This window comes from Mastomys coucha, unplaced genomic scaffold, assembly GCF_008632895.1.
Source record: "Mastomys coucha isolate ucsf_1 unplaced genomic scaffold, UCSF_Mcou_1 pScaffold8, whole genome shotgun sequence".
In the NCBI taxonomy this organism is placed as follows: domain Eukaryota; kingdom Metazoa; phylum Chordata; class Mammalia; order Rodentia; family Muridae; genus Mastomys; species Mastomys coucha.
In genome coordinates this window covers 21189479-21215040 of record NW_022196914.1, presented here as the reverse complement: position 1 = coordinate 21215040, position 25562 = coordinate 21189479, and the positions used below count along the sequence as shown (strand labels likewise).

Here is a 25562-nt window from a genome sequence, read left to right as displayed (position 1 = left end):
GGGAAACCGGGAATGGAGAAAGTTACATGTAAATAAAGAAAATATCAAAAAAAAAAAAAAAGTCTTTACCCTAATTTATCCTAGTTGATCAATTGATTATGAGGGTTTTGTTTTAAGTATGTTATTTATTACTAATTTATTTGATATGTGTGTGAGTGCCTATACGTATGTCTGTGCACCTATATGTATGTACATGCCCGTGGAGGCCAGAAGAGGATGTTAGATCCCCTGCACCTGAATTTACAGGCATTTGTGAGCTACCTGATGTGTGTGGGTGCTACACACTAAATTTGGGTCCTCTGCTAGAACAGCAAGTGTGCTCAAGTGCTGAGAAATCTCTTCAGTGCTGAGGGAGAGGGGTTTATTTTACATAAACCACAGTTAAGACGCATATTTGACTCTTGCGTCCACGCCAGACATTAACACAGACGTTCATCTTCTGGGAACCTTAGTAAAGTAAGCAAGCTGGAGATCAATGATCCTGAAAGGAAAAATGAAACTGTGGTGTAAGTTTTATTCCTTTTCCATTACCCAAGAATGTGTGTCTGCCTCACTCTCGTCTTTTCTTACAGTCACAAGCACACAGGGAGATGCATGCTTATAAAACTAACTGTGGCTCAAAGAAAAGAATATTTTTAAATGAAGCAAGAAAACTTACTCGATTTAACTTTTTATGAGTTGAATGTACCTACCAGAACTTAACATCTGGTGGCTGTTTCGAAAAACTGAAGACGCCCTGGTAACCTCTCAGCACGTAAAAGTGGCACAGACTGCATTCTGGTATCTCATTTGTAGGAAGCCACTCGTTCTGAGGTTCAGCGTGTTACTGTTTGCCTTTAAAATGATATAACCACCTAACCGAAATTGTAAAAGTTCCCGCAGCATTACAGACAAAAGTTATATGCATGCAAGGAAACTAAGAACTCAGTATTTTGTATAATCTTGTATAATCAATACATACTAATGAAGAAGTTAAAAGAAAAAAAATGAAACATTTGGTGAGATTAATAAAAAAAAGTGTTGTCTGGACTACATTATCCTCAAGCAACAGGCTTTGTTCTGTTTTAGGATTTTAGCTTTATTTTTTAATGCGGGTCTAGGTGTTTGTTGTAACTTGAGTTCCAGGTGGTTGGGAGTCACCTGACAAAGGTGATGGGAAACACACAGTGGTTCTCTGCAAGGGCCACCAGGGACCCAGCCACCAAGCCATCTCTGCAGCCTCAAGCAATAGCGTTTGGTTTTGAAATGTATTTACTTTTATTTCTTGTATTTAGGTAATTTGCCTACATATGTGTATGTCTGTGCACCTTGTGAGTGCAGACCTTCTTTATTCACAGAAGCCAGGTAAGAGCACTGGATCTGCCTTAGCTCTGGAGTTACAGAAAGTTGGTAGAGGATGCTGGGAATCAAACCCAAATTCTTGAAGAGCAGTTAGAACTTTTAACTGCTGAGCCAACTCTCCCCAAGGAACAGTTATTAAATCAAGTTGTCCAGACTTGAAAAGATTCAAAGAATAGTTAAGAAGAAGTAAAGGATTTCTAGTCACCATTTTTTTATATTGCCTATAAAGTATACAAACCATCCAGCTAGATTTTATTCAAATACAGAAATTCAAAGGAATTTTATCTATTTCTTCAGATGCGACTAATTTTAATTGTCCCGGTAAAAACAATATTGATGATTTAACATGAAATGTTGACATGTTTGGAGAGCCGGCTCAAGCAGTAAAACGCCTGCTGCGAAGGTGAGAATGTGATTGGATCCACAGGATCTGTGTAAAGGTCGGAAATGGCAGCATGAATCTGTAACCTCAAGAGTCAGGAGTGAGGAAGAGAGACAGGCAAATTCCCTGGAGTCACTGGCCAGCCAGTCTAACCAACCAGTGAACTCCAGGTGTGGTGAGAGAGACCGTTTTAAAAGGTGAGGAGGTATAGAGATAAAAGACCCTCAATTATGGATCCCTGTCCCCCATGCTCACACACACTCTTACCCCACCATGCATGCATGCACACACACACACAACCTTGCATACACAACCTCACATGCATACACCAAATATATACATCTAAACAACAAATTAAAAAAATGTATCTGTTAACATAATCAAAACCTCATGGTTTAAGCAGAAGAGTGAAATATTTAAAGTGCTAGCCACAGATGTAGGCCTTTCCAGAGACGTTTTTATTCAGATAAGTAATAGATCCATATACTGTTGAATTATCTGCAGAATTTCCAAGTCCAAAACCAAGACGGATTTTTCATCAGGCAAATGTAAGATGACAGAATTACTCATCCAGCTTAGGTATTTCCATGTGAAAGACTGTCATTTACTCAGAGACACATATTTGTTGTTGGGTGTGTGCTAAATTGTCTTCAGTACGTAAAATGACAGTAGTGATTATTAAATACCCTGATGTGACAAAATAAAAGACGGGACCAGACTATATTGTTCTCCTAGGATTTCTTGATGGAGAAATTCAGTGTCCTGGGAACCTCTGGGTGTCTAAAGAACATCAAATGCTGACTTGTAAGTACTATAAGAACAAACAGGATCTGGATGCAACTTCCTTCACACCAAGCTTTTCTACAACATTAAAAACTGCCCTAAAGTCATTCAAGGGTGACAATCATTGCTGGGTGTGAGACAAAATGTTCTAGAAAGGACCTGCCAAGTCTCGTTCATTCCTTCTCGCCCACACCCTAGCAGGAAGACTGACACTTGGCTCCATGGAGTCTACTGCCATAAAAATAAAACATTCTCCAAGATCTTGGTCATCATCAAGAAAAGGCATCGTCCTCCTTGGATCAGCTACCACCACCTGTATTGTCTTGGCTCCAAGAAGCTACAATGGGCTGCATCATCAGTATGACTGGTATTGAAAATCCAGATCCATGCTACTACACACAGACCTGTCTACGGGTGAGGGACAGGGGTTGAGATTTTCACCAGGTACAGCTGGGAACTCTCATGCTCCTTCCCCATTCCTCTAGCAAAGCTGAGAAGTATATGCTTCACTATTTCAGACCCCAAAGTAGGCAATTCAAAGTCACTTAAAAACAGCAAGATATGTCAATACCACCACAAGTACGCTATAGAAAACAAGCTGGAGTCATTTGACTATCGCCCAGGACAGAATTTAACCGTAAACAGCACCACAAAGAAGGGAGCACAGAAGATGCTTCCAGCATTTCCCCAAGAGAATAGTATTAATGAGTATTAATTCATAATCATAAGAAAGTATTTTTCTTTTCCTATTCAAGAAGCATGCTTAAGAAAAAACCTTAAGCACTTTTCTTTACTGCAGACACTAAGAGCAAATGCAGTTCTTAGTTTTTTGCTGTTATTATTTTGTTTTTTGAAACAAGGTTTCTCTGTGTAACAGCCCTAGTTGTCCTACAAGTTACTTTGTAAACCAGGCTGGCCTTGAACTCAGAGATCCACCTGCCTCTCAGTTCTTAATTTCTCAAAACAACAATACCACACATATTCTTTAGTTTAAACACACATACACAGAGACACACACAGACACACACAGACACTCACACAACCTGTACCCAATGGCATTTATAGCTTGTGTTTTCTATGAAACACTACTCTCTGCAGGTGCTGTTTCTGAAACCTCAGGAAGTTGGTTTTTGAATTTACTTTTTAGGGTTTTTTGTTTTTTTGTTTTGTTTAGTTTTGTTTTGTCTTTTTTTTTGAAAAAAAAAAAAGACAAAAAAACCCCCAGCATTTGTATATGTATAGTCCAAATAGGCCATGAACTCAAAATCCTTGTGCCTCTGCCTCTTGAGTGATGGGATTCCAAGCACATGCCATTGCACTCAGCCTACATTTTTGGGATTGATCCTTAGCAATGATGTACAGAGAAGCCAATCCATGTTAGTGTCTGCGGCAGCAGCACCCCTGACAGTGCAGGACCCAGCTGCCATCTTGCCAAGTACATCATAGTAACTTAGGAATATCACCCAGGAGGATAAAAATACCACCACATAGAAAAGCACCAATTCAATCCTTATTTCAATCATTTTAATAGCTAGAAAAAAACCTAAGTACTGTCATGAATCTGCATGTTACAGGCAGGTAATGGTTCTTGGGCTCTAATTAGACCAGCATACTTTTAATCCCTCCTTTGTATTATAAAATGATTTTTCAGCAGGTAAAGAAATAAATGCAAAAGCTGGCACAGCTTTAAGAGAAGCAGGTTCACCTGCAAGTCAGTTCAAACCGACTGTGTCCATGCAGACTCAAAATACTTGGCCTATAAAAGCACGTGTCAGCAAAGAAAGGTGAGGCAGAGTTGGGAAGACATACCTAGAAATTGCAGGGGTTTGTGCCTGGAAGAGAAAAGATTAGCTCACAGCTTTTCCTCCATAGAACATTAATATCAAAATATTTTAGCATTTGGCATTCTTCTCTCACGTATGCTAAACCAATGTCTAGTACAATTCAGACATACATTAAACATCTGGCCAAAAGACTGAGTAACAATAAATTTAGAGAAACATCCAAATGGTGTTAAATAAATGTATTCATTTCCGAAGATACTTGTTCACAAAATATCTGAACTGGGAAACTCAGTTATGAAAAAAAAATCAATTTATTTTGTTCTTCCCCAATTTGGTTTGAAGGCTTTTCAACATTTCAAAGCAGCTGAAATATATGCCAAACCATACAAAAGAAATTAAGATGGCAGGCTGAACACATCTGCTTTGACCCAAAACACAAAGGCTCTTTTGCTGTCTTTAGAGACAGCATACTACAGGCACACACAGTCCAGCTGGCTTAGATTCTCCTTCCCCAGAGTAACTGAGGAGGCTGACATTTCAACTGTTTACTCAACGTGTCTGATCCTGATGGCCACTTTAGGTACAGAATTTCTGTAAGACAAAAAAGGAATGCTTTTAGGCAAGCAAGAAGTTAACTGGACTACACTAACATCCCTCAAGCTGTAGTCCGTCCTGCCTAGGCCAGCATCAGTAGGGAGAATGCCTTCATCAGTGACCACCAGACACACACAAAGCTATTTCTTATTTATGTTGGCTTTGCACAGTAAATCCAACATGCCAACCTCTAGCTGCTCACACAGATTTTAAAAAGAATTCTGAAGGAAGAATAAAAAGCATTGTTGGTTACAGATGTAAGACCCGAAAGGGACACTGGTTGGGGAAATGGGGAAGACGCCTGTGCCTAGGCAAACTCAGGCCATGGCCTAACACCAGGCTAAGGCAACCACCTGAAAAGGTGAGTGGGAAATAAGAGGGGTGGGCAGCAGCAATGGTCTCATCTTCCCTCTATGCTGCCTTAGTAAAACCGTCGCCAGCATAAGACCTCTATTTCTATAGGAGGCTTATTTCACACTTAGGAACTAAAGTCTTTCAGGAGAGAATGGAAGAATAGTCATGTGATTTTGTTATTGGTATTCCTCAGCTGTATTCTATATTTCTGAAAAAAAAAAAAGTTACAATCAAATGCAGAGCAGTGGCTTTACAGACATCACCTGATCCATCCAGCTCAGTTGACACTGAGAAGTCATGTCCTCAGATCTGAAATGTTTCCCTGTTGGTGCCACAAAGAAAAGGAAATCAACAGATGCTTACAAATGACAGTCTAAAACTCAAAAGGCATGCTTCGTGATTTCGGATCCTGTGACTGCTGTGGCACTCAAACTGAGCTCCCACTAGAAAGATCAGGCTGTAGAGGCTCAGGGATCCCTTCCATACACAGCATCTCATTACAGTAACCCTTTGACACTACTCGAGTATGAGAACCTAGAGTTAGGGTTTGCAATAAATGCAGAAATATCCAGATGTTTTACATGTGTGTGTGTGTTGGTTGTGTATGCATGGGTATGTTCACATGTGTGAGGGCAGGGGTGTGTGTGTGTGTGTGTGTGTGTGTGTGTGTGTGTGTGTGCATGCACATGTGCATGTGGGGGCCTGAGGCTGATATCAGAGTCATCCTGGATGTCTCCTCCAGCTTAGTCTTCTGAGGCAGGGGCTCCTGATCTCCTATTCTCCACGGCCTTCCTCTCCGCCTTCCTAAGCTGTAATTACAGGTTGGCTGCCGTGCCCACCCAGCATGTGCATGGCTCTGGGAGTCCAAATCCTAGTCCTAATGTTTATGTTTTAACCAGGCCTCAGAGCCTACATTTAAAAAATACAATACTCTACATTAGCAAATGAACTAGTCACTGTGGGTCTCCATGTGGAGGTATGAACAAGAACATTCTCCCCCACCTCCCGGAAGCTTGAGAATCTGATCCTGATTCTCAGTCTGCAGTGCAACGTGGAGAGGTCACAAGGAGGTTATAAGGTTATAAGCCTTGCTGGAGGAAGTATATCACTGAGGGTGGAGTTCACCCTACTTGTTCTCTCTCTGCTTACGCTTGCCAGTCAGGATGTGAGGATGTGAACCCTTAGCTTCTGCCTCCAATTACCTTCCCTGCCATTTGTCATGCTTCCTGCCAGGATGGACGGCAGGACTGTCAGTCCAAATAAACTCCCTTCTATACTCTGCCTTGGTCCTGGAGCTTTATCACACAGCAAAAAACTAACCAATTCACTCTGCATGTCACAGAGAAAGTCATTCTCTCCTACAGACGAGCTACCAGTAGCAAGCTCTCCTGCTTAGGCCAAAGAAGCAAGAGAAGGGTCCCTGGCGACCCTTGGCTTCAGCACTTGCCAGGACAGGACATTCTCAGAGGTTGTCACACCACCACCAAGGGCTGCCGACATACTCTGTACACGGCACTTGAGATCCTGAGCATCGGTCTTCCTTGGATGCCAGCTAGCCCTCTTCTCTTCTCCAGGGTGAGGAAAGCATCCGCTCCACACACTGAGTGACAGCATTCACATCAGACCTCTTCGAGAAAGCACCTAGCCGTGCCCCCCCACCACCACCAGGCTTCTCCTACAGAGCCCACTCTTCTGGCCTCCCTGACCTAACCACCTAGCCGTGCCCACACTGCCAGGCTTTTCCTACAGAGCCCACTCTCCTGGCCTCCCTCACCTAACCACCTAGTGGTGCCCACTGGCATTCCACTGCCAGGCTTCTCCCACAGAGCCCACTCTCCTGGCCTCCCTGACCCATTGGTCACCTTAGAAGTAGGAGAAAGTGCTGCCATTTTCTCAGACTTGAGACTATATGATGCATTTGGGAGGCAGAGACAAGAGGACAGCTGCAAGTTCAAGGCCAGCTTAGACCAGGTCAGCCAGGGCTGCACAGCCAGGCTGTCTCAAAAACAAAATAATAAAAAAGCAACAGTGTAACAAAAGAAAGAACTATACAAGGTATGTAAGAGAAATCTAAACTTATTTCTAAAACACATAAGAATTCTCTCACTGTTCTTTTAACTGCAACAGTAATTTTGTCTTTACTTCCCTTTACCAGTGTTAAACTATATGACATGTGATGAACCCTACAGGAACTAAATATACATGGATGGCCATTCTGCCCCTTATCTTTGTCTTCTGAAGTTTAAAAGACTGATTAACATGGGACATTTCTATACAGTGGGATATTACACCACCGTAAAAGGAATAAAGTCACTAGTTTACCCTCCAACACAGAAGAGCCTGGAACATAGTAAGCCAAGTGAAAGAAGCCAGACACAAAGGATTGCATATTGTGACTACATGTAGATGAAATCCACAGAGGGTGCAAAGCTATAGAAAGTAGCTTCCTAGGACTAGAGGGAGGAAGAAGGAAGGGGTGGGAAGAAAGAAGAGGGAGGAAGAAGACGGAGAATGGAGAAGGAAGGATTGGGCAAGGGCTGGGAACAGAATTGAGAGTTCACAATCTCTCTTTTTTTTTTACATAATGAAAATGTACAAAACTTTACTATAGCAATAACGACACAACTTTTTAAATATGTTAAATGCCAATGAGTTATGTTTTAAGTGGGTGACCTGTATGGGAATTAAATCATATTTCAATAAAGTACTTAAGTATTTAAAAAAAAAGAAGAAGAAGAAGCTGGACAGTGGTGGTGCACGCCTTTAATCCCAGCACTTGGAAGGCAGAGGCAGGTGGATTTCTGAGTTTGAGGCCAGCCTGGTCTACAGAGTGAGCTATAGGACAGCCAGGGATACACAGAGAAACCCTGTCTGGGGTTGGGTGGGAAGGAACTGGAGAAATGGACAAGCAACTAAGTGTGCTCTTGTTGCATAAGCCTGAGTCCAAGTCCCTAGAAGTTATGTAGAAAGCCAGTCAGAGTCGCAGATACCTGTGACCCCAGGGCTGTGTGATATGGAGACAGGAGTATCCCTGGGGCTCACTGGCCACCAGCCTAGATTTGAGTTCTGTGAGGGACCCAGTGTCAAGGGAATAAGGTGGAGAGCCATCCCCTGGCCCTCTGCACACATTCATGCACATATAGTACACCTCCACACGCACAGCTCTCATACGATTTAAAAAAAAAAAAAACAAACCTATTCCTTTCTATGATAGACCATAGTTCAAGCTTATGACCATTATTAATGAATCAAATCCTAGGTGTTAAAATGTGGCTATAGCCACTTGTGGTCTTTTTCCTAAAAGCAACATCTGCAAACTATTTTAAGATTGCTGTCTGAGCTAGCAAAGAGCCAATGATGCATAACATGAGCGTGCCTTTCCTCAGGCTGTAGGACTTATTTTCTCTGTGGTATTTACATCTCTTCAAAGACTATCCCAAACTGGGCACCCAAAATATGCCTGGAGTTTCAGATGCTGACATCCAAGCTCACTTCTGCTTCCTCCAGAAAACATTGTTTACTGTTTTCCAAGGAGAGTGATTATGTATGAATAGTATGAAACAAGAGACAAGTTAGAATAAATGTTTAAATGAGCTATGTTCAAAGTCTCATCATTATAAATACATTATACAAATCTTTTAAATGAGATATGTTCAAATATATTTGGGTGACAGGGAACCAGGTAATGCTAGAGTTGAAACAGCAGCAAGGTGAACCTCCCTGGGACCTCCACTGAAGATAGAAACTGGGTTAATGGGACAGGATTTGCCCTCTACAAGGGAACTGGCAACACTCCTCGGAGGCGTGGTCCCTTTTGAGTTCTTGGTTAAAAGAGCTTCCTGAAACAGGACAGCATATGTTCCAAGCCATTGTCACAGGAGTGACTGTCTGGGCTCAGCCAGTTTACATCTGTCATTAGTTCTGTTTGCAAGAGCAAAAGCAGATGCCTGTAGCAAGAGACCATGAACTCTGCCTAGGCAGAAAGATGGATACGTTTCAGAACAGAGGATCATTCCAGGAGGCTGAAATACTTGCTCAATTCTCCAGGGTGAGCTACCCTGTTACCCACTCCAGAAGACTCTAAAATGGCATTAATTATTGCAAAATCACTCTGTGAACCACTTGGTACATCCAAACAGCAGCTCCTTTAAAGAACACCCCCAAAAACGCAATTTCTGCATTTGGAGCCTCTAATACAGGCTTTGCACTGAACCTCCAAATTCAGGGCTGAAGTTTTATGTCAGATTGCCAAAAGCCTGCTCTAAAGTCTTAAAAACAACAACAAACCTTTGGGGGCTATTCTTTAACTCAGAAACTTACTTGGTATAATCAAAATCATCTAACACATCAACGATGGTGCAAACTGCAGACATTTCATCTCAAACAAGCTCGTGAAAAATGTATCCACAGGGATATTTTAAAACCAAATTCTAAAGAAAGGCCTCTTCAAAAGGAGCCATTTCTCAAAATGTTTTAAAGGTATCAGGGAATCATTCAAGTAAAGCAAGAGGGGAGGGAGTCTGAGCCTATGGTGGGGAACTCTTGACCTCAGGCAGGGGTAGAGTGAGTGGGTGGAGGTTGTTCTTAATCATATGGACCCTGGGATTCTGACCAGCAGAGGAGGCAGAACGGATTGAGCCCCACACTGGAGGCACAGGTCTTTACATTTCCCGTTCCAGAGCTTCAGTCACTTCCCCTGCCTGTTCTGTTCTGGTTTTATTCTTCTTTGATACCAGCGGGCCCAAAGAACGAGATGAGTATATCAGAGCAGGCATGGGACTCACAGAGGGTGAACAGGAAGCCAGCCTGGGCTATATTATAAAAGGCTACCTCAAAAGGAACAACACAAAGCAAAAAGCAAACTTCAGACACAAAGCTAACCTTGGGAGTTCTGAATGAGGCTTCCAAAAGGAGAGAGAAACTGTCTCCTCCAGCTTTAGCACCTCACTTGCAAAAGGAGCAACCTGAATTGGTCTCACCTCACATGGCAACTGGTGAGCTAACAACTGACATGCTTTTGTAATCATAAGCACCAGGGTCAAGATTTATACAGTAACTCGTGGGTGTTTATAAGCACAACTGGCCTGTTTTGTAAATACTTCAAGAAGACATAAATCTTCCTTGGAAATGTGCTAGGCTGGAATTCACACACCCCACAGACTTCTCCCATTTTCAGTCTTACTGGGAGTGGCTCTCCATCAAGCCCTGGAACATAGGGGAATGTTACAGACTGAATCCCTGGCTGGTATTAACACGAAAAACCATGATCTCCAGATCTCAATCGTTTCTGACACAACAGTGCTCAAGAATGATTCCTTTGTGCTATAGCAGTTGAGGGGGACGCATGGCCTGTGAGAGCGACCACCTTTGTCTTTAGAGAACAGGCCACGGTGAGAAAGATGATGTGAGGGTACTAACCCCCCAACCTGCCCTACCCTACAAATGTGTTTTCAAAGTGTGGCTTCCAAATCAGGAGCATCCAGAGCAAGTTTCCAGGTGCCACTAGAGACTTGATGAATCAGGAAGGTCGGTGGACCAGGCCCCAGTGGCTCATAGCTTCCCATGACAGTCCGACTCCCATTCAGTTTTGATAGCACTAGGTCAGGGGGAAGGACAGGTTTTTGTTTGTTTGTTTGTTTGAACTAAATTTTATCTAATGTGTGTGTGCAAAGGCACTACACCATATATATGTAGGCCAGAGGACAACATTCAGGAGTGGGTTCTCTCCTACTGTATGGGTTATAGAGATCAAATTCAGGTTGTCAGCCTTGGTATCAGGGGTCCGTAATCACTGAGCTGTGTGCCCAGCTCAGGGAACATGAGTTTTGTCTCAGGTACTCTTATCATCTTAGCCAAGGCATTTTTTCCCTCATAAGAAGACAGAAGAGGAGGAAGAGGAAGAGGAGGAGGAGAGGGGACAGGGAAGGAGAAGAAAGGAAGAGCAAGAGAAGGAGAAAGAAAGGAAGGAAAGAAAAGAAAAGAAAAAGAGGAAAGGAAAGAAAAGAAAAAAGGAAAGGAAAGAAAAAGAGAGGAGAGGAGAGGGGAGGGGAGGGGAGGGGAGGACAGGAGAGGAGAGGGGAGGGGAGGAGAGGAGAGTTTCACAATGACTGGATGTACTAGCAGCCTATTAGAGTTCACAGATCGACTCAGGCTGGTTGGCAATCCTGAACTCGGACATATTCCTGGCTTCAGACGCAGGGAGGCAGCACCACTGGGAATAGCTCCATGGCCCAGAATCCCATTTAGATAACTCTGAGTGATTCCGATGCATTTCAGGCTGGGAACCCCTGAAAGCCCCTGCAGCCTAAATGCTGTATCAGAAGTGACTGCAAACCATGAGCATCTATGATCATCTAGATGAGGCTGGCAAAGGTTGTCTGTGATGGGCCAGGAGACAACGCTTCAGGCTTTTTAGCTGTGTCCCAGCCCCGCTACAGTGTGAACGCCCTTGCAGACCGCAAGCCAAGGCGTGGCAGGCATCCTGTTCCAATATAACAGTATTAAGCCTCAATTCCACATAATTGCATGACATTAACTACTCTTCTTTTGACTTCTTCCAAACACTTAATAGTCTGAAAGACATTCTCAGCTTCTAGGCTGTTTGAAATTCGGCTCTGGGTGAGGGCTGAGCTTGATGCTCTTGCTCAGTCAAACGTGGGAGTGATTATGCATTAAGTTCAGTGATGCTGCCTTCCTGACATATACCCCTTTAAGACAAACAGCTGCATTCAAAACTGCTAGATGCCACATCTTTAGAAGCTAGAGGCTTAATTCATGTACAATAACATATATAGCCCCGATGGCCACAGAAACAGATAGACTAAGCGTGCAGGGACACTAGGAAGGTCAGTCCCTCAGAAGTGGCTACCAGTTTCATCTCTTAGATGCCCGTTAGGTTGACGGCAGTAAGACAATTGGATAGATAGTTGAAAACAGGCTCCAGTTCAGTGTAATGTGTTCTCAAAGAAGCTGCGGGACAAGCATCCAAGAGGCATAAGCTTCCCCCTCGCTTCGCCTTGGCAGCTGGTCCTTTACTCCTAGCCAGCCTGCACTGAAGAAGGAAAGAAACAAGCCAGCCTCTGTCTGCTCCAGATGCTATAACAAAGTGCCATGCCTGATGTCCTATCAACAAGAGAAATGTACTTCTCCCCATGCTAGAAGCTGAAATATGAACTTGAAGGTAGGGACAGCTCCCACATCTGGTGAGAGCTGCTTTCTGTGTTTTAGATGGTACCTTTATTCCTGTGCCTTCCCATGATAAGAGAGGCAAGGAAGCTCACATAGGCCTCAGGCTTCAAGACACTAATTCCTATTTAGAACTCTTAAAGGCCTCATCTCCAGGAATCATCAGATTGGGGGGTTAGAATCTCATCACAAAGACTACAGGAACATAGAAGACACTGCATTTACCTACCAGCCCCCAGAGCTCTCCTCTGCTGGGCAGCTCCTAGGCCTTCCCCTTCCATCCAGCCCCAAATACTCCTCTCTCTCTCTCTCTCTCTCTCTCTCTCTCTCTCTCTCTCTCTCTCTCTCCCTCTCTCCCTCTCTCTCTCTCCCCCTCTCTCTCTCCCCCTTCCCCCCTCTCCCTCTCTCTCTCCCTCTCTCCCTCTCTCTCCCTTTCTCTCCCTCTCTCTCCCCCTCTCTCCCCCTCTCTCCCTCTCTCTCCCCAAGCCGAGGGAAAACTGCTCTCAGAAACATCAGTATAACTCAACTACCACTGCTGGTCAGGTAAGTATAATTCAACTGAGAGTTGAGGGGACACAAGAAATTTCAGAAAGTGGGAATTATTACGTCAATTATAAAGTATGCGCTCCTGCCTATGAGCTAATCGGAATGGGTAAGAAAGACAAGAGATGGGTGTGAAGAAACAGTTGAGAGGTTAAGAGCATTTGGTGCTCTTGCACAGGGCCTGGGTTCCATTCCCAGAACCCTCTTGACTGCTCACAACCATTTATAATGCCAGTTCCAGGAATATGATGCCCTCTTCTGACCTCTGCATGCATCATATACACGTATAGACATGCTACACATATACACTTATACACATGCTTCAGTGAGGGAGCAAAGGAGTAGGGAAAGATAGCAAAACAAGCATGGGCCTCATCAGGATTGGCACCGCATGTGGATACTGCCATCGATCGCAGGCATGCACACCTAGACCTGGGGAAGGCCAACTTCCTTATCACTAACACATGTTGGGTGGGATGTTCAGTGTTAACAGTCAAATTATAGAATCTAGAACCACTTGGAGATTGTGGGCATGGCTGGAGAAGATTGTTTTGACTGCATTAACGGAGGCAGGAAGAATCACCCACTGTAAGTGATGCCATTCCCTGGCTGGGATCCTGGACTGAACAGAGAAAGGGAATGGAGAAGCAGCATGCATCTGACCTTCTGCTTCCTCACTCACTGTGGGCGCAATGGAACTACTCCCTTCAGGTTTTGACGTCCCTGCCCTGGCAGCCTGCCCTTTGAACTGTGAGAGAAACCCTTTCTCCCTTAAGTTGCTTTTGCGTCAGAGCGGCTTTTTTCACAGTAACAGGAAAAGAAATAAAGACAGCTGGTCCAAGCCTTCCTGTGCGGTGGTTTGGGCAGTGAAACAGCATGAACAGATTGGCATGCACCTCTGCGGTCCTGGCAAGATGACATTGCAAGGCAGTATCACTGAATTCCTTCCACGCATGTGCAATGCCAATCCTGCCGAGGTCTCATCCTTATGGACCATGGAAGGCACACGGCTTAGCATAGATGGCTCCTTTTCTTCCTGCCTCTATCTGGGGGAGGGAAGGCAATCGGGAAGAAAGAGACTCTTTCCAGTCACCACTGAGGCATCCTGGGTTGGGACTCTAAGGATGGTTAGAGTCAGAAGCAGGCAATAGAAGACTTCAGCACCATCCTGCCTTCTACTGCATTATAGATTCCAAAACAGGTCTTCGTGGATAGACTAGATAATCAATTAGCCATGGATACCATGAGTCTTTGGAAAATCTTGTTCCAAATAACAGGCTTGTAAATTAATTTTTGGACTGGAATGCAATTCATTCGCAAACAGATAGCCTCCTGAATTTAACAAACTTTTTCTGCCTATTCTACTGAATCCCACACAGCACCAAATGATTCTGTGTCTAATTCCCATAGATAATTTTTGAGTTGATTATGATCCAAATAAGGTCTTCGAGTACACTTCTCACAAGCTGATATGCATAACAAAGGTATATTGCTTATTTAAATATTCATATAAAAAGAAAGAGTTTGATTTGGTTGGTTTTCTGTTGCATTTCTATTGGTTGTAAATTGCAGCCTGCTCAAATAGCTTAGCATTTATCATTACTTGGCTGATTATTTCAACATTTGTTGGTACCAAGAATACAAGAGAGTACCCCAATTACTTTCGAATATGAACAATTTAATTTGCTGATTTAACCCCTAAACTGAATGCAGTGATGGAGGTCACTGTGCCAGACATCAGATCTTTCTCTTTGCGCCCTAAGCACTAATCCTGCAAGGCCAGAGACTACCTGGTTGGTTACAAGGAGCTGTGTGTACAAAAGACTTCCGTGGGAACAAAGAGCAAGCTGCTGAGAGAGAGCTAAGGTCACATCCTGTCAGCAAAGGTGAGGGGGAGGGGCCCAGGTGAGAGGAATGTCTACATGCAGATAAAAAGACCCATCCATAGGACTGGGGAAAAGGGGTGTGGTCGGTGGATCCATAAAAGAAAAGCAGGTCATGGTTTCAGTGCCCCAACCCTCAAAGCCTGAACCAAGAAAGAGGCTATCTGCCTTCTCTTCAATATTGTGTGTTCAACCCAGTCTTCACTCAGGCCAGGAAACACTGCTGTCAGACACCTCATCCCAGATGCTCGGGGAGAGGCTGGCAGGGCAAAAGCCTTGTTCTGGAAGACAAGGACCAGAATAAATAGGATGCCAAATCCACTTAAGCTAGATTCAGTTAAGTGGACGGGGAAAGCAATCCCAGATGTCAGGAAGGCTCATCTAACAGAAACAGACAAGGAAACAGGAAGGGTGCTTGGCAAGCTAGGGTCTACAGCATGGGGCACTGCCCATATTCCTTGGCACAATAACATGGCTGAAAATGTTTGTCACTGGAAATAGCTTCCTGCTTCAGTGTGGCTGCTGAAGTTTTATTGATCACCAATTTTCGGGTTTTATTATTACAAACTTTAAAAAAAAAGATTTTGAATAAAACTCAATACCTACTCACTACTCCCATATAAAAATTATACTAAAAAATATAATTTAAATGTTTCTGGAGTCTATCAGATGAAACAATTCCCTCAAAAGCAGACTCCCTGCCACACTGTCCTCTCATTCTGACCCTTTGAATATACGTGAGTGATTCACACACTTCTTGGATAGAACTTACGTGGTAAACTCCTCATTCTATGATTCTTGTACATACTGCTCTTGCTTCTGCTGCTTTGGTCTTTGAAGACTGAGAACATCATGGTTAAAAGCACTGACTGCTTTTCTAGAGGTCCTGAGTTCAATTTCCAGCAACCACATGGTGGCTTACAACCATCTGTAATGAGATCTGACTGCCCTCTTCTGGTGTGCCTGAAGACAGTTACAGTGTACTCATACACATAAAAAAAAAAAAAATAAGTAGCTAGGTAGTAGTGGTGCACACCTTTAATCCCAGCACTTGGGAGGCAGAGGCAGGTAGATTTCTGAGTCTGAGGCCAGCCTGGTCTACAGAGTGAGTTCCAGGACAGCCAGGGCTACACAGAGAAACCCTATCTTGAAAAATCAATCAATCAATCAATCAAACAAACAAACAAATAAATAAATAAATAAAATCTTTTTAAAGAAAAAAGAAAGAAAAGAAAGACTGAGAACATTGGGCTTGTGAGATGGCTCAGCCAGTGAAGACTACCTGAATTTGATCCCTAGGAATGACTGGCTCTTACAAGGTGCCTTCTGACTTACATACACACATACTTTACAAGTATAAAAGATGATTTAGAATTGTTTGGCCATAATCCTATTGCTTGGGAGGCTAAGGCAAGAGGACCACTTGATTCAAGAGTTCAGGAGCTGGTGACCTGACTTGGGTGGGGGCTAAGGTATTCACACTGGGGTTCAGATTCTCAGCACACAGGTAAAAAGCCTGGTGCAAAGACATGCACATGACTGGTTCTGTGAGGAGGCAGAGATGGGCAGAACCTGGGCACTTACAGGTCAGCCTGTCCAAAACAATGAGCTCTTGACTCAGTGAGACCTTCTGTCTTAAAACCTATATTTTGACCCCCAGCTTAGACACACGCCCACACAACAGATTCAAGGGCTTCTGGGTCTCAAAATGACAAAGAAAAATCACAAACATCAGTAAGAACCAATAGCAAACCACAGCTTCTTTATCAAAATGTCACAATGACAGACCTGACAGAGTGTACAATACTCTATCTCCTTGTTTGGCTTAAAGCTAATTACAAATGGTACCTTGTTCATTCATTTAAGATCTTCTGAGTCCATCCATGGGCCAGGCTGCAACCCCAAGGTCTAGGAGTCGTAACAACCCAGAGCATCCATTCTTATAGACTTCACAGAGGAGAGTGAGAGGCACAGGAAAGCTGCTGTCCAGGCAGAACTGATTCAGATAGAGCCTAGAGGCTCACACCAGCATTTACATCCTTGAATGTGGGCAAACACATTCCTCTGCAGGAACCAGGCTCCCAGGAGGATAAGGGGATTAGCCTACTTGAGGGAGTCTACTCTGACTTGTAATGAGGAAGCTTCTAGATAATGCTGAGCATCTTTGTCAACACGCATGTGTTTTTTTCTAGCACGGAATGTACTAATAAGCAAGCAAAAACATTTTTTTTCCCTATAATCCCAGAGTTAAAAACTAATGGAGACATTTGAGCCACAGGATACCAAACTAAATTCCTGGACATCTAGAGAATCTCAATCATGTGGTACTTGGAGCAAAAACTTAAAACAGAAACAAAGCTCATAACCAAGTAAGTTGAATAAATTGGATTGGGTAACACAGACATTGGCTCTCCAGAGATCGGAACTCTGGCTCTAGGGAACTCCATGGCTGAAGTTTCACGCCCATCTCAAAGACGGCATTTCCATCACGCCCATCTCAAAGACAGCATTTCCAGGACACAACAGCAAAAGCCAGGAAAGCACAAAGAAGTCACGAGCTCCAAGCCTGGGCTATCTCCTGAATGGCCCCTAACTGCCTGGGTGGAAGGAGAGCCCAAGAATAACACCAAACCGCTGCAGAGGTGTCAGCGGAAAAGACGATGCACACTCAATTTTGAACAATTATCTGTCACTTGTCAGTAGAAGGATCTCCTTTCTTCTTACCTGCAGGATGGATCTGCAGCCCACCCGCCCTACCATGCACAGCACACAATCAGGGCTGGTCACTGCTGTGCCAAGCAGACCTACTTGAGACCAGCAAAGTCCCCGCTCTATAGTCCAGAGTCAGGTCCAAAGCCATCTTTCTTCTGTCTTTTGAACAGGAAAATTTTGAAATTAAGAATTTCACACATGCATCTGTGTGTCTAATCAAACTCACCCCAGCCGTGCCGTCTTCTCCACGAACACTTTTCCCTCCCAACGTAATGTGCTCTCTTTTTCTTTTTTTAGAGCTGCCGTGTCCACGTCATGCAGCCTGCATGTGTGTGTGTATGGGACCATTTAGTGGGGGCACAGGTAGTCACTGAGGGGCCATATCACTGAAGAAAACTGCCCCTTCCCCACCCACCACCCACCATTGTTCAGTTGCCAATAGCTTCTCAGCTGGGAGTGGGATTCATAGGCCCCTCTCATCTGTCCATGCTGGGATCTGGGCTGTAAAACTATGTCTCCCAGAATCACTACCCAAAAAAAAAAAAAAAAAAAAAAAAATTGGCCGTGTGTATGTGTGTATATGTTTATGTGTCATTGGATGTCACATAGCCCTTAACATGCAAATAAGTAAGCATTCCCCACCCCCACTATTATTAATCACTAGCATTGCTATTATTTTTTAATGTGCTCAAGAAAAGGCAGACAAGAATAAAATAGTGTTAAGATGTACAGCACAAAGGGCTACGGCTTTCTAACCAGGCTCACAGCACAAAGGGCTACAGCTTACTAACCAGGCTCAACGTTTTGCTTCAGATGTTAAAAGTTTTAAACGGAGGCAGTGGTGAGGGTTGCACCATGCCATGTGTGAGTCTGCCATTAAATGTGGTTAGAATGATAAGTTTCATGTAGCACATATAAACACATACTACAAGAAACACACCACAGACACAAAACAGAAGACAGGTCACACTCCAGTCCAAAGAGAAAAGAAAAAACTCAACATGCATCCGTTCATTTTTCTCTCAACTTACACTCGGACACTGTAATTCATGACACACCCTTTAGCCACACATTAGAAAAGGTTCAAAGCAGGTTTGTAGATGCTGGCAACAAGGAAATACAAGCAGGCTGTGCTAGAGACCTTCCTGTACTGGGTCAGCGCTGTTTTGCCTCCCAGCTGGAATGCAAAACAAACAAACAAACAAAAAGAAAGAAAAAAAAGCACCCTTTTATTTTGGTGAATGTCACTATAAACCATCAGGAAAAAAAAAAGAAAGAATCTTATCTTTAAATCATACACAGATCAATAATCTAAAAGACCAAGAAAAACAAGGAGCCATTTCATGCTATTATGCTGAATCACAAAACCACTGGTATCCAAGTCCTTCTGACCCCTAGACCTAGCAATTGCAGGTGGTTTAACCAAATCCACAGAGTGTTTCATTGGAAGCAATAGCTTCAATCCAAGGACCTCCAACGACCTCCAAGGACCTCCAAGACCTGAAGGGCTACACAGAGCCAAAATGCAATTGACAGTCTGTATTAATGTCTGTTCTGTTCCTCTTGAGTAAGAATTAGAAAAGCCATCCCTGATAAATGAAAAACGTTTTCCTTACCAAACAGGGGTGGAGAGCATATGCAGGAGAGCAACCCAACAAACTCCTGAGGAGACAGTTTGATGGACAAAATTTTTGCTTTACCATCACCAAGACCTGGCTGGGTTCAACTCCCCCCAAACCAAGGAAAAACAGACACATGTGGTAGGGTGTCCTTGTAATTTGGAACTGGAGAGGTAAAGCCAGATAGATCCATGGGGTCACTGCCCTGCCTGCCCAGGCTACTTGGCAGTTACTGACCAACAAGAGTCCCTGCCTAAAATAAAGTGTATGGCTCCTGACATACAACACTTGAGGTTGTCTTCTGGCCTCCATATGCACACACACACACATACACACACACACTTTTAAAACTATATATAAGCCAGGGAATTTCAGCTGAGCTAGATGCGATCACTAGAGCTTTACTTCTCAACCCCAGCACTTGGATTTTAGAGTCACAGCATCCTAATGATACAATTTACAATTTAACTTTGATAGCACAGATGTTGTTCATAAACTCCTTTTCCTCCAGCTTCATAAGTCCAGCTATTTCCTGGCAAGCCTCCCCCTCACCCCACAACTCAATACCCAGCAGTTCTTGTCAGGCTACCTAGCATCAGGGTGGGGGCGGGGGGGAGAGACGATGACACACCAGCTGCAGCTCCCCACTTCCCACCCCAGCAATAAAAGGAGTTGGTCCATGACATCGCATTCTCTCCTGCTGCAGACTCTACCAAGACAGCTGCCCGGCCGGACAGCTGGCCTAGCGTGCGGAGCCTGGAATGTAGCCTTCTCCTGGCCGTCAACCACATGGGTGTTCCTGAGCTTGAAAGACGACAACTCGGCTTACGTGTCGATGACCTGCACAGTCCCTTTCTGACTTCTGACCACCTAAGATTAAAGCCACTGGGGTCTAGTTGTCCAGGTCCCAGTGACTTGCAGGGCCAGCTCTGCTATAGGCCAGAGTCTGGGCTGCTCCGCTGTCTGGGTCCAGCATTCACCAGGCAGGTGAGATGGCTCTGGGAAACAGGGGCATGCAGACACTTGGCTGAGGAGCAGGGGTAAGCAGCCAAAAGCTACCAATGCTCACAAGACAGACAGAAGACATAAACCATTTGTAAACAAGAGGAAGGCAAGATAGCAGGTCAGGAACGGTGGGACAACAAGGGAGTAGGGTGGAAGAAAGCAAAAACAAACAACTAAGAATCAAAACCACCTTAAATGGAAAGTTACTACACTAATTAGCTCATTGAGACGTCTGGAATTAGGCCCACAGCATTAACTACGACAGGTCAAACTAGAAGGTCAAACAAAATCAGGTTAGAGTTGGCTTCAGTGGGAGGTGGGATTATTAGTAATTAGTGTGATTGGAAGAAGTCTTTGTCGGTGTAGAGACAACTCAAAGAACCTAATGGCTTTTACTGATGGCTTATTAACACGAGGTAGCCTGTTAAACCAAATCTAATTACACTTGTTGGAAATAGAAGAGATGGAAGAGGGGTTTTGCTGATTATATTCCAAACCAGTAAATATTCTAGGAGACCCAGAATAAAGAGAAAGCAGACAGAAAATCATTGTAACCCTTGATGAAGTTTACTGAAGTAAATTAAACAACCTCCCCTTAAAGTACAGTTAGGTGAGCTGATACACTGTAGGCTATTAGAAAGCAACGAAATTAAACATTTTCTAAACAAAGGTGATAAAATATTTCAATCTCCCCAAGTGAAAACTCTAATTTAGAGTGCACTTCTCCACTTCCCCGGAGGGTGCCTCGTGACTGTCAGTAGTACACCTGCGGGTTCTAGAAAACACAAAGCTCAGTAAGGCTGGCACACTCTCGCAGGGAATGCTTTTAGCTACGTCTGCACTCTAAAGAAACGGCAATGCCTTCTGAAAACTCACAAAACTGTCCAAGAAGAAAACTGGGGTGGTTTGAAAGAGAAATGCCCCCCCACCCAGAGACTCCGGTCTTTTGAACACTTGTTCCCAGTTGGTGATGCAGTTTAGGGGAACTCATGGAACCTTTTGGAGCGCACAGGAAGAACCATGTCACTGGTGGTGAATGTTTATAGCTTCCCCTAAGTGTACTTTGCTCTTTATTTTGTGCTTGTGGTTGAATGGGTGAGCATCTGGGCTGAGCGCTGCTTCGCTAGCCTCTGCCAGTTCTTGAGCCAAGCCTGAACCTGTTCTTTGAGTCGTCCTCACTTTTCTCATAGCGGGAACCCTGCGATTCCCATACAAATCACCAAGCTAATTATATGTGTTATATTCGGAGTGCCGGACTGGATAACATAGACCATGCACTCACTGACCAAGGGAAGATATGGAAGTCAGGATTCTGTGTTGCTTTTGAATTTAGGTTCACATTATTCCACTCTAGTCCTTGCTAAGCCCACACTCTATAAATATTGTCAAGAGTGACCTGACCACCCGGTTCCACTCTCCACCACCAAGAGTGTCTAACCACCAGGGCTAGTAGAGGATTCGTGTGGTACGGACTGTGACCGTAATGCACGGCAATAGCACGGAAAGGCACAGCTGTCCTGTTGGGAGCCACTGCCATGCAAGCGAGGTACAACTAGAAACAAAACATCAAGGACATTGTGCTGAGTGCAACAAGCCAGTCTCAGGGCTGACGCTGTACAATGACACTCCCATAAAGTATTTGCCAAAATCGTAGGCAAAAGAAGTACAGCTACTTACTGGAAAGTGGACATGGAAAGGAGGGTGTGTGTGTGTGTGTGTGTGTGTGTGTGTGTGTGTGTGTGTGTGTGTGTGTAATGAGTGAGGTGCTTCAGTGAGTGAGTGCGTGCATGCATGCATACGTCCTTTAATGTGGCAATGCTGTGAGACAAAGAAGTTATGAAGATCTGCCTCGGAATGTGAATCTACTTAACCATTGAAATGTCCAAAGGCCAGTGGGTAAGCTGCAAAGGCTAAAATCATGTGCTTTGCTTTGATTTGCGTGCACATGTGTGTCTATATGTGTGCACACCATGTATACTGGGTGCTCAGAGGCCAGAAGAGGGCACTGGATTCCCTGGAGTTGGAGTTACAGCTGGTGGTAAGTCACCTTCCATGGGCACTGGCATGCAAATAAATCCTGGTCTTCCTTAGAACATCACGTACTCTTAGCCACTGCGCCTTCTCTCCAGCACCCTTGCTACATGTTTTCATCATGATTTTATTTTTATGTTTAAAAGAATAAATAAATAAAACCAAACCAGATATGGAATCAAAACAAAACTAAAAAGAATGCTAATAAAATATATTTTATAGTACTTTCTGGAACATATTTATGCTAATGGAATGCTGTCTAAATGCTGTTTTCCCTTTTAATATCCTCTAGAGGCGAGCCGACAGGGTCTGAACGGAACTGAGAGCCCATCTGGGGAGGGTGGGAGGGAAGCTAGACTATAATGAAGAGACAAAACACTCTGACCAGTCCTGTCAGGTAAAGCAAATTTGCGGAGATATCTGGACCTCCACTCCAGAGGCTGGTGGGGAAGTGACCGAACTGGGCAGTGGCAACGTCCATGCTGCAGATGGCCGTTAGGTATGTGGTCTCTCCGTCCCCTCCCCAGGTAACCGAATCTACCTGGTAGACAATGACAGTCCATCTGGGACTTCCAAGTGAAACAGAAAGCACCTTTTAGCCTCAAGAACTGTGAGGGGGAAAATATTGTTGATGTTTTTTAAAAGCAACTGTTTGTGGTGGTGTTTGGTCTTACGATCCTGACCACACAGAAAACACCAGGGAAATTTAAGGGTTTCAAGAGCAAATAGCATGAAAAGCAATCACTAAGTATTTATCTTCTGAGTTTTTCTTATAGATCCTACCAGGCATGCCCCATCTTTCATCCCTGTAACATAACAATGTGGTATGTCAAGTTCTCACGTAAGAACCATGCAATCAAGTTAGAAAAGTGTTGGGAATCACTCCCACAACACTATACATGAACGTGTCAATGCCGTGTTGGGCTGCATGCCTAGCTCTCCTTGAGGTAGAAAAGGTACCCAGGAAAGAAAGGAATCTGTGTCATTCTACTCCACACGACTAGGACATTTCCTGTTCTCCCTCTGCAAGGATGGTGTTGTAACCAACATATACATTCTGCATGCCAGGACCCCCTGCGCTCTGGAAAAATTAACGAAAGGGCATAAGGTGGTGTGTTGGTCTATGCGAATGCCTGGGTAGGAGAACCCAAGTGCCCATGGGTAAAGTCCAGTGGAACGTAGACTTCAGGAAGCAACAGGGACTTGTTCTTACCTGCCCATAGTCTGTCTGGAAGACCACGACGCCTTCTGCACAGGAATTTACAGTACTTGGAAAATGCTGGCCATTTTCTCGTAGCCAGACCCGTGTTCCCTGGACAGAAAAGAAAATTTAATGGTGAGTTCAAACAGTATTCTGTCATAAAACACCACTATTAAAATCACCATGACTCCTATAGGGTGTTAAAAAGCTAGTGTAGGGCCTGGAGAGAAGGCTTGACACAGAAGACTGCTCTTCTAGAGGACAGAGGTTCAATTCCCTACACCTAGGCAGCAGCTCACAACCTTTTGTCCCAAGGGAGCTGATGCTCTCTTCTGGCCTCTGTGAGCATCAGACACATGGTACACAGACATCCTTCAGGCCAAACACCCACACAGATAAAAATATGTAAATAAATCACATTTTAAGAGTAATCTGTGTGAAAAAGCAAATGTCTTTCTCGAGCAAGCAAAGATGTAACCTTCTGAGAACGTTATCCATCATCTTCTTCCACCCCTGCACGTGACAAGTCCCACCAGGCAGACAAAGTAAAGAAGAGGTCACTCCATGTCCCTACTGGGCACATGACCGGACCAGATGATCTCAGCTGGCTCTTGGCACCCAGTAGGCAGGCACTGTCTACCACCCCTACATCTCAGGGGAAGGAGAGGCTTAAGGGACCTTGCCTAACACACTCAGAAAGCAGGCTGCAGGAACCACGCCCTTACGAGGACCCGGGCTGATACCATGGTGTTATCTGGGTGCCCTACCTTCCCAGGTCACGCCTCACCTGTGTGTCTGCTTAGGGGACTTTAGCCCACTCCACTGCCACTGATTGTACTAAAACGAACAAGTCAAGAGAGATCTTCAAAAGAGGGACTAAATTTCTCAATATATAGGAGAGCGTAGTCTACTGATATGAACTTTCCTAGGAACTCACTAAGCAGCTAAAAAGCTGCAGGCCGGACAACTACAGTTTGTAGAGCTTAGGTTTTAACAATGGACATATTCTTTTTACACTGACCTCCCTTCCATTTTTTATTGTCCCCCAAAACAAATGATCAGTGGCGTAAGCAGTGTCCCAGGGAGATCACGAATTAGCCTTCCAATTTCTATTTCTTTTTAAAAACCAAGATTTTTAATGACACATGACACGTGTATGTGCAATGACATGCATGTGCCCAAGAGAAAAAGGGGTCAGCTCTCTTCTAGCTGTAGTTACAGGAACAGTTGTGGGCCTCCTGAAGTAGGCACTGGGAACGAAACTTAGGTTTTACATATAACATGTGTATGGCTCTCTCAATCCTAAAAAGGAAAATCTACAAGATGTAGATTTGACTGACTTCTTCCCTCCATACAGATACAATGTTATTTAACAACAACCAGACCTGACTGAGAGCCTTTGCTGGGACCACTATTTCCAGGGCCCTAGATAAGTCAGCTTGAGCCCATCAAGCTAAATCTCAAGGTCCCAAGAAGAAGGGGCCACACATTCAGGAATTGATCATTTTTAAGATCAAGGTGGCCAGAGTCGGCAAGAGTGACAAAGTCCCTTCCTCACTGTATAACATACTTGATTGTCCAATGAGCTTTGAGATTCCCAGGACCCAGGGATGGCCCTGTCTAAGGCCTTCCCTTCTTCTGCACTGGTTGGTAGCTTTAGGTCATTTGATCCATCCATAGTTCCTTAGCCATCACCCACAGAGGACTGGAGTTCTCCACTGAAAAGGTGGGAAACAGCATCAAACACTAATATGAAGTGTCTCACTTAAATCCTGAGGACTATTTAAAGAACATGTGCCAATGGGCTGAGTTCCTTTTCCCCCTCAGGCCTGTCATCTCTGACTCCCTACTTTGGGCTGAGACACTAGAAACACATGGAAAGAGTGACACCAGGGCTGTCAGACCTGATTTCTTTATTAGCGAACAGCTGCGTCCAAAAAGAACATTTATTTCAGACATCCATTAAGACTGTTCTCTCAAATGTTACTCCATACCTGAAAAATTCCAGGAAAGGGCTTCCAAGTGCCTGAATGACTTTATTCATTTTTAAAAATGTATGCACTAGAGACTGCAGTGGGTGAAAAAAGTTGAAAGACCTCAAAATATACATGCACATATCCATACATGCATATATATACATATATA

At 44.0% G+C, this 25562-nt stretch overlaps 1 protein-coding gene across 1 annotated transcript in view; it reads right to left on the bottom strand.

Annotated features, from left to right (window-relative positions):
• Myo10 (myosin X) overlaps positions 1-25562 on the bottom strand; it is a 201052-nt gene that overhangs the window by 130771 nt on the left and 44719 nt on the right. The window contains exon 2 of the mRNA XM_031360245.1: positions 23430-23528. Within this exon, the coding sequence (XP_031216105.1) occupies positions 23430-23528 (99 nt within the window). The remainder of the gene's footprint in view (positions 1-23429; positions 23529-25562) is intronic.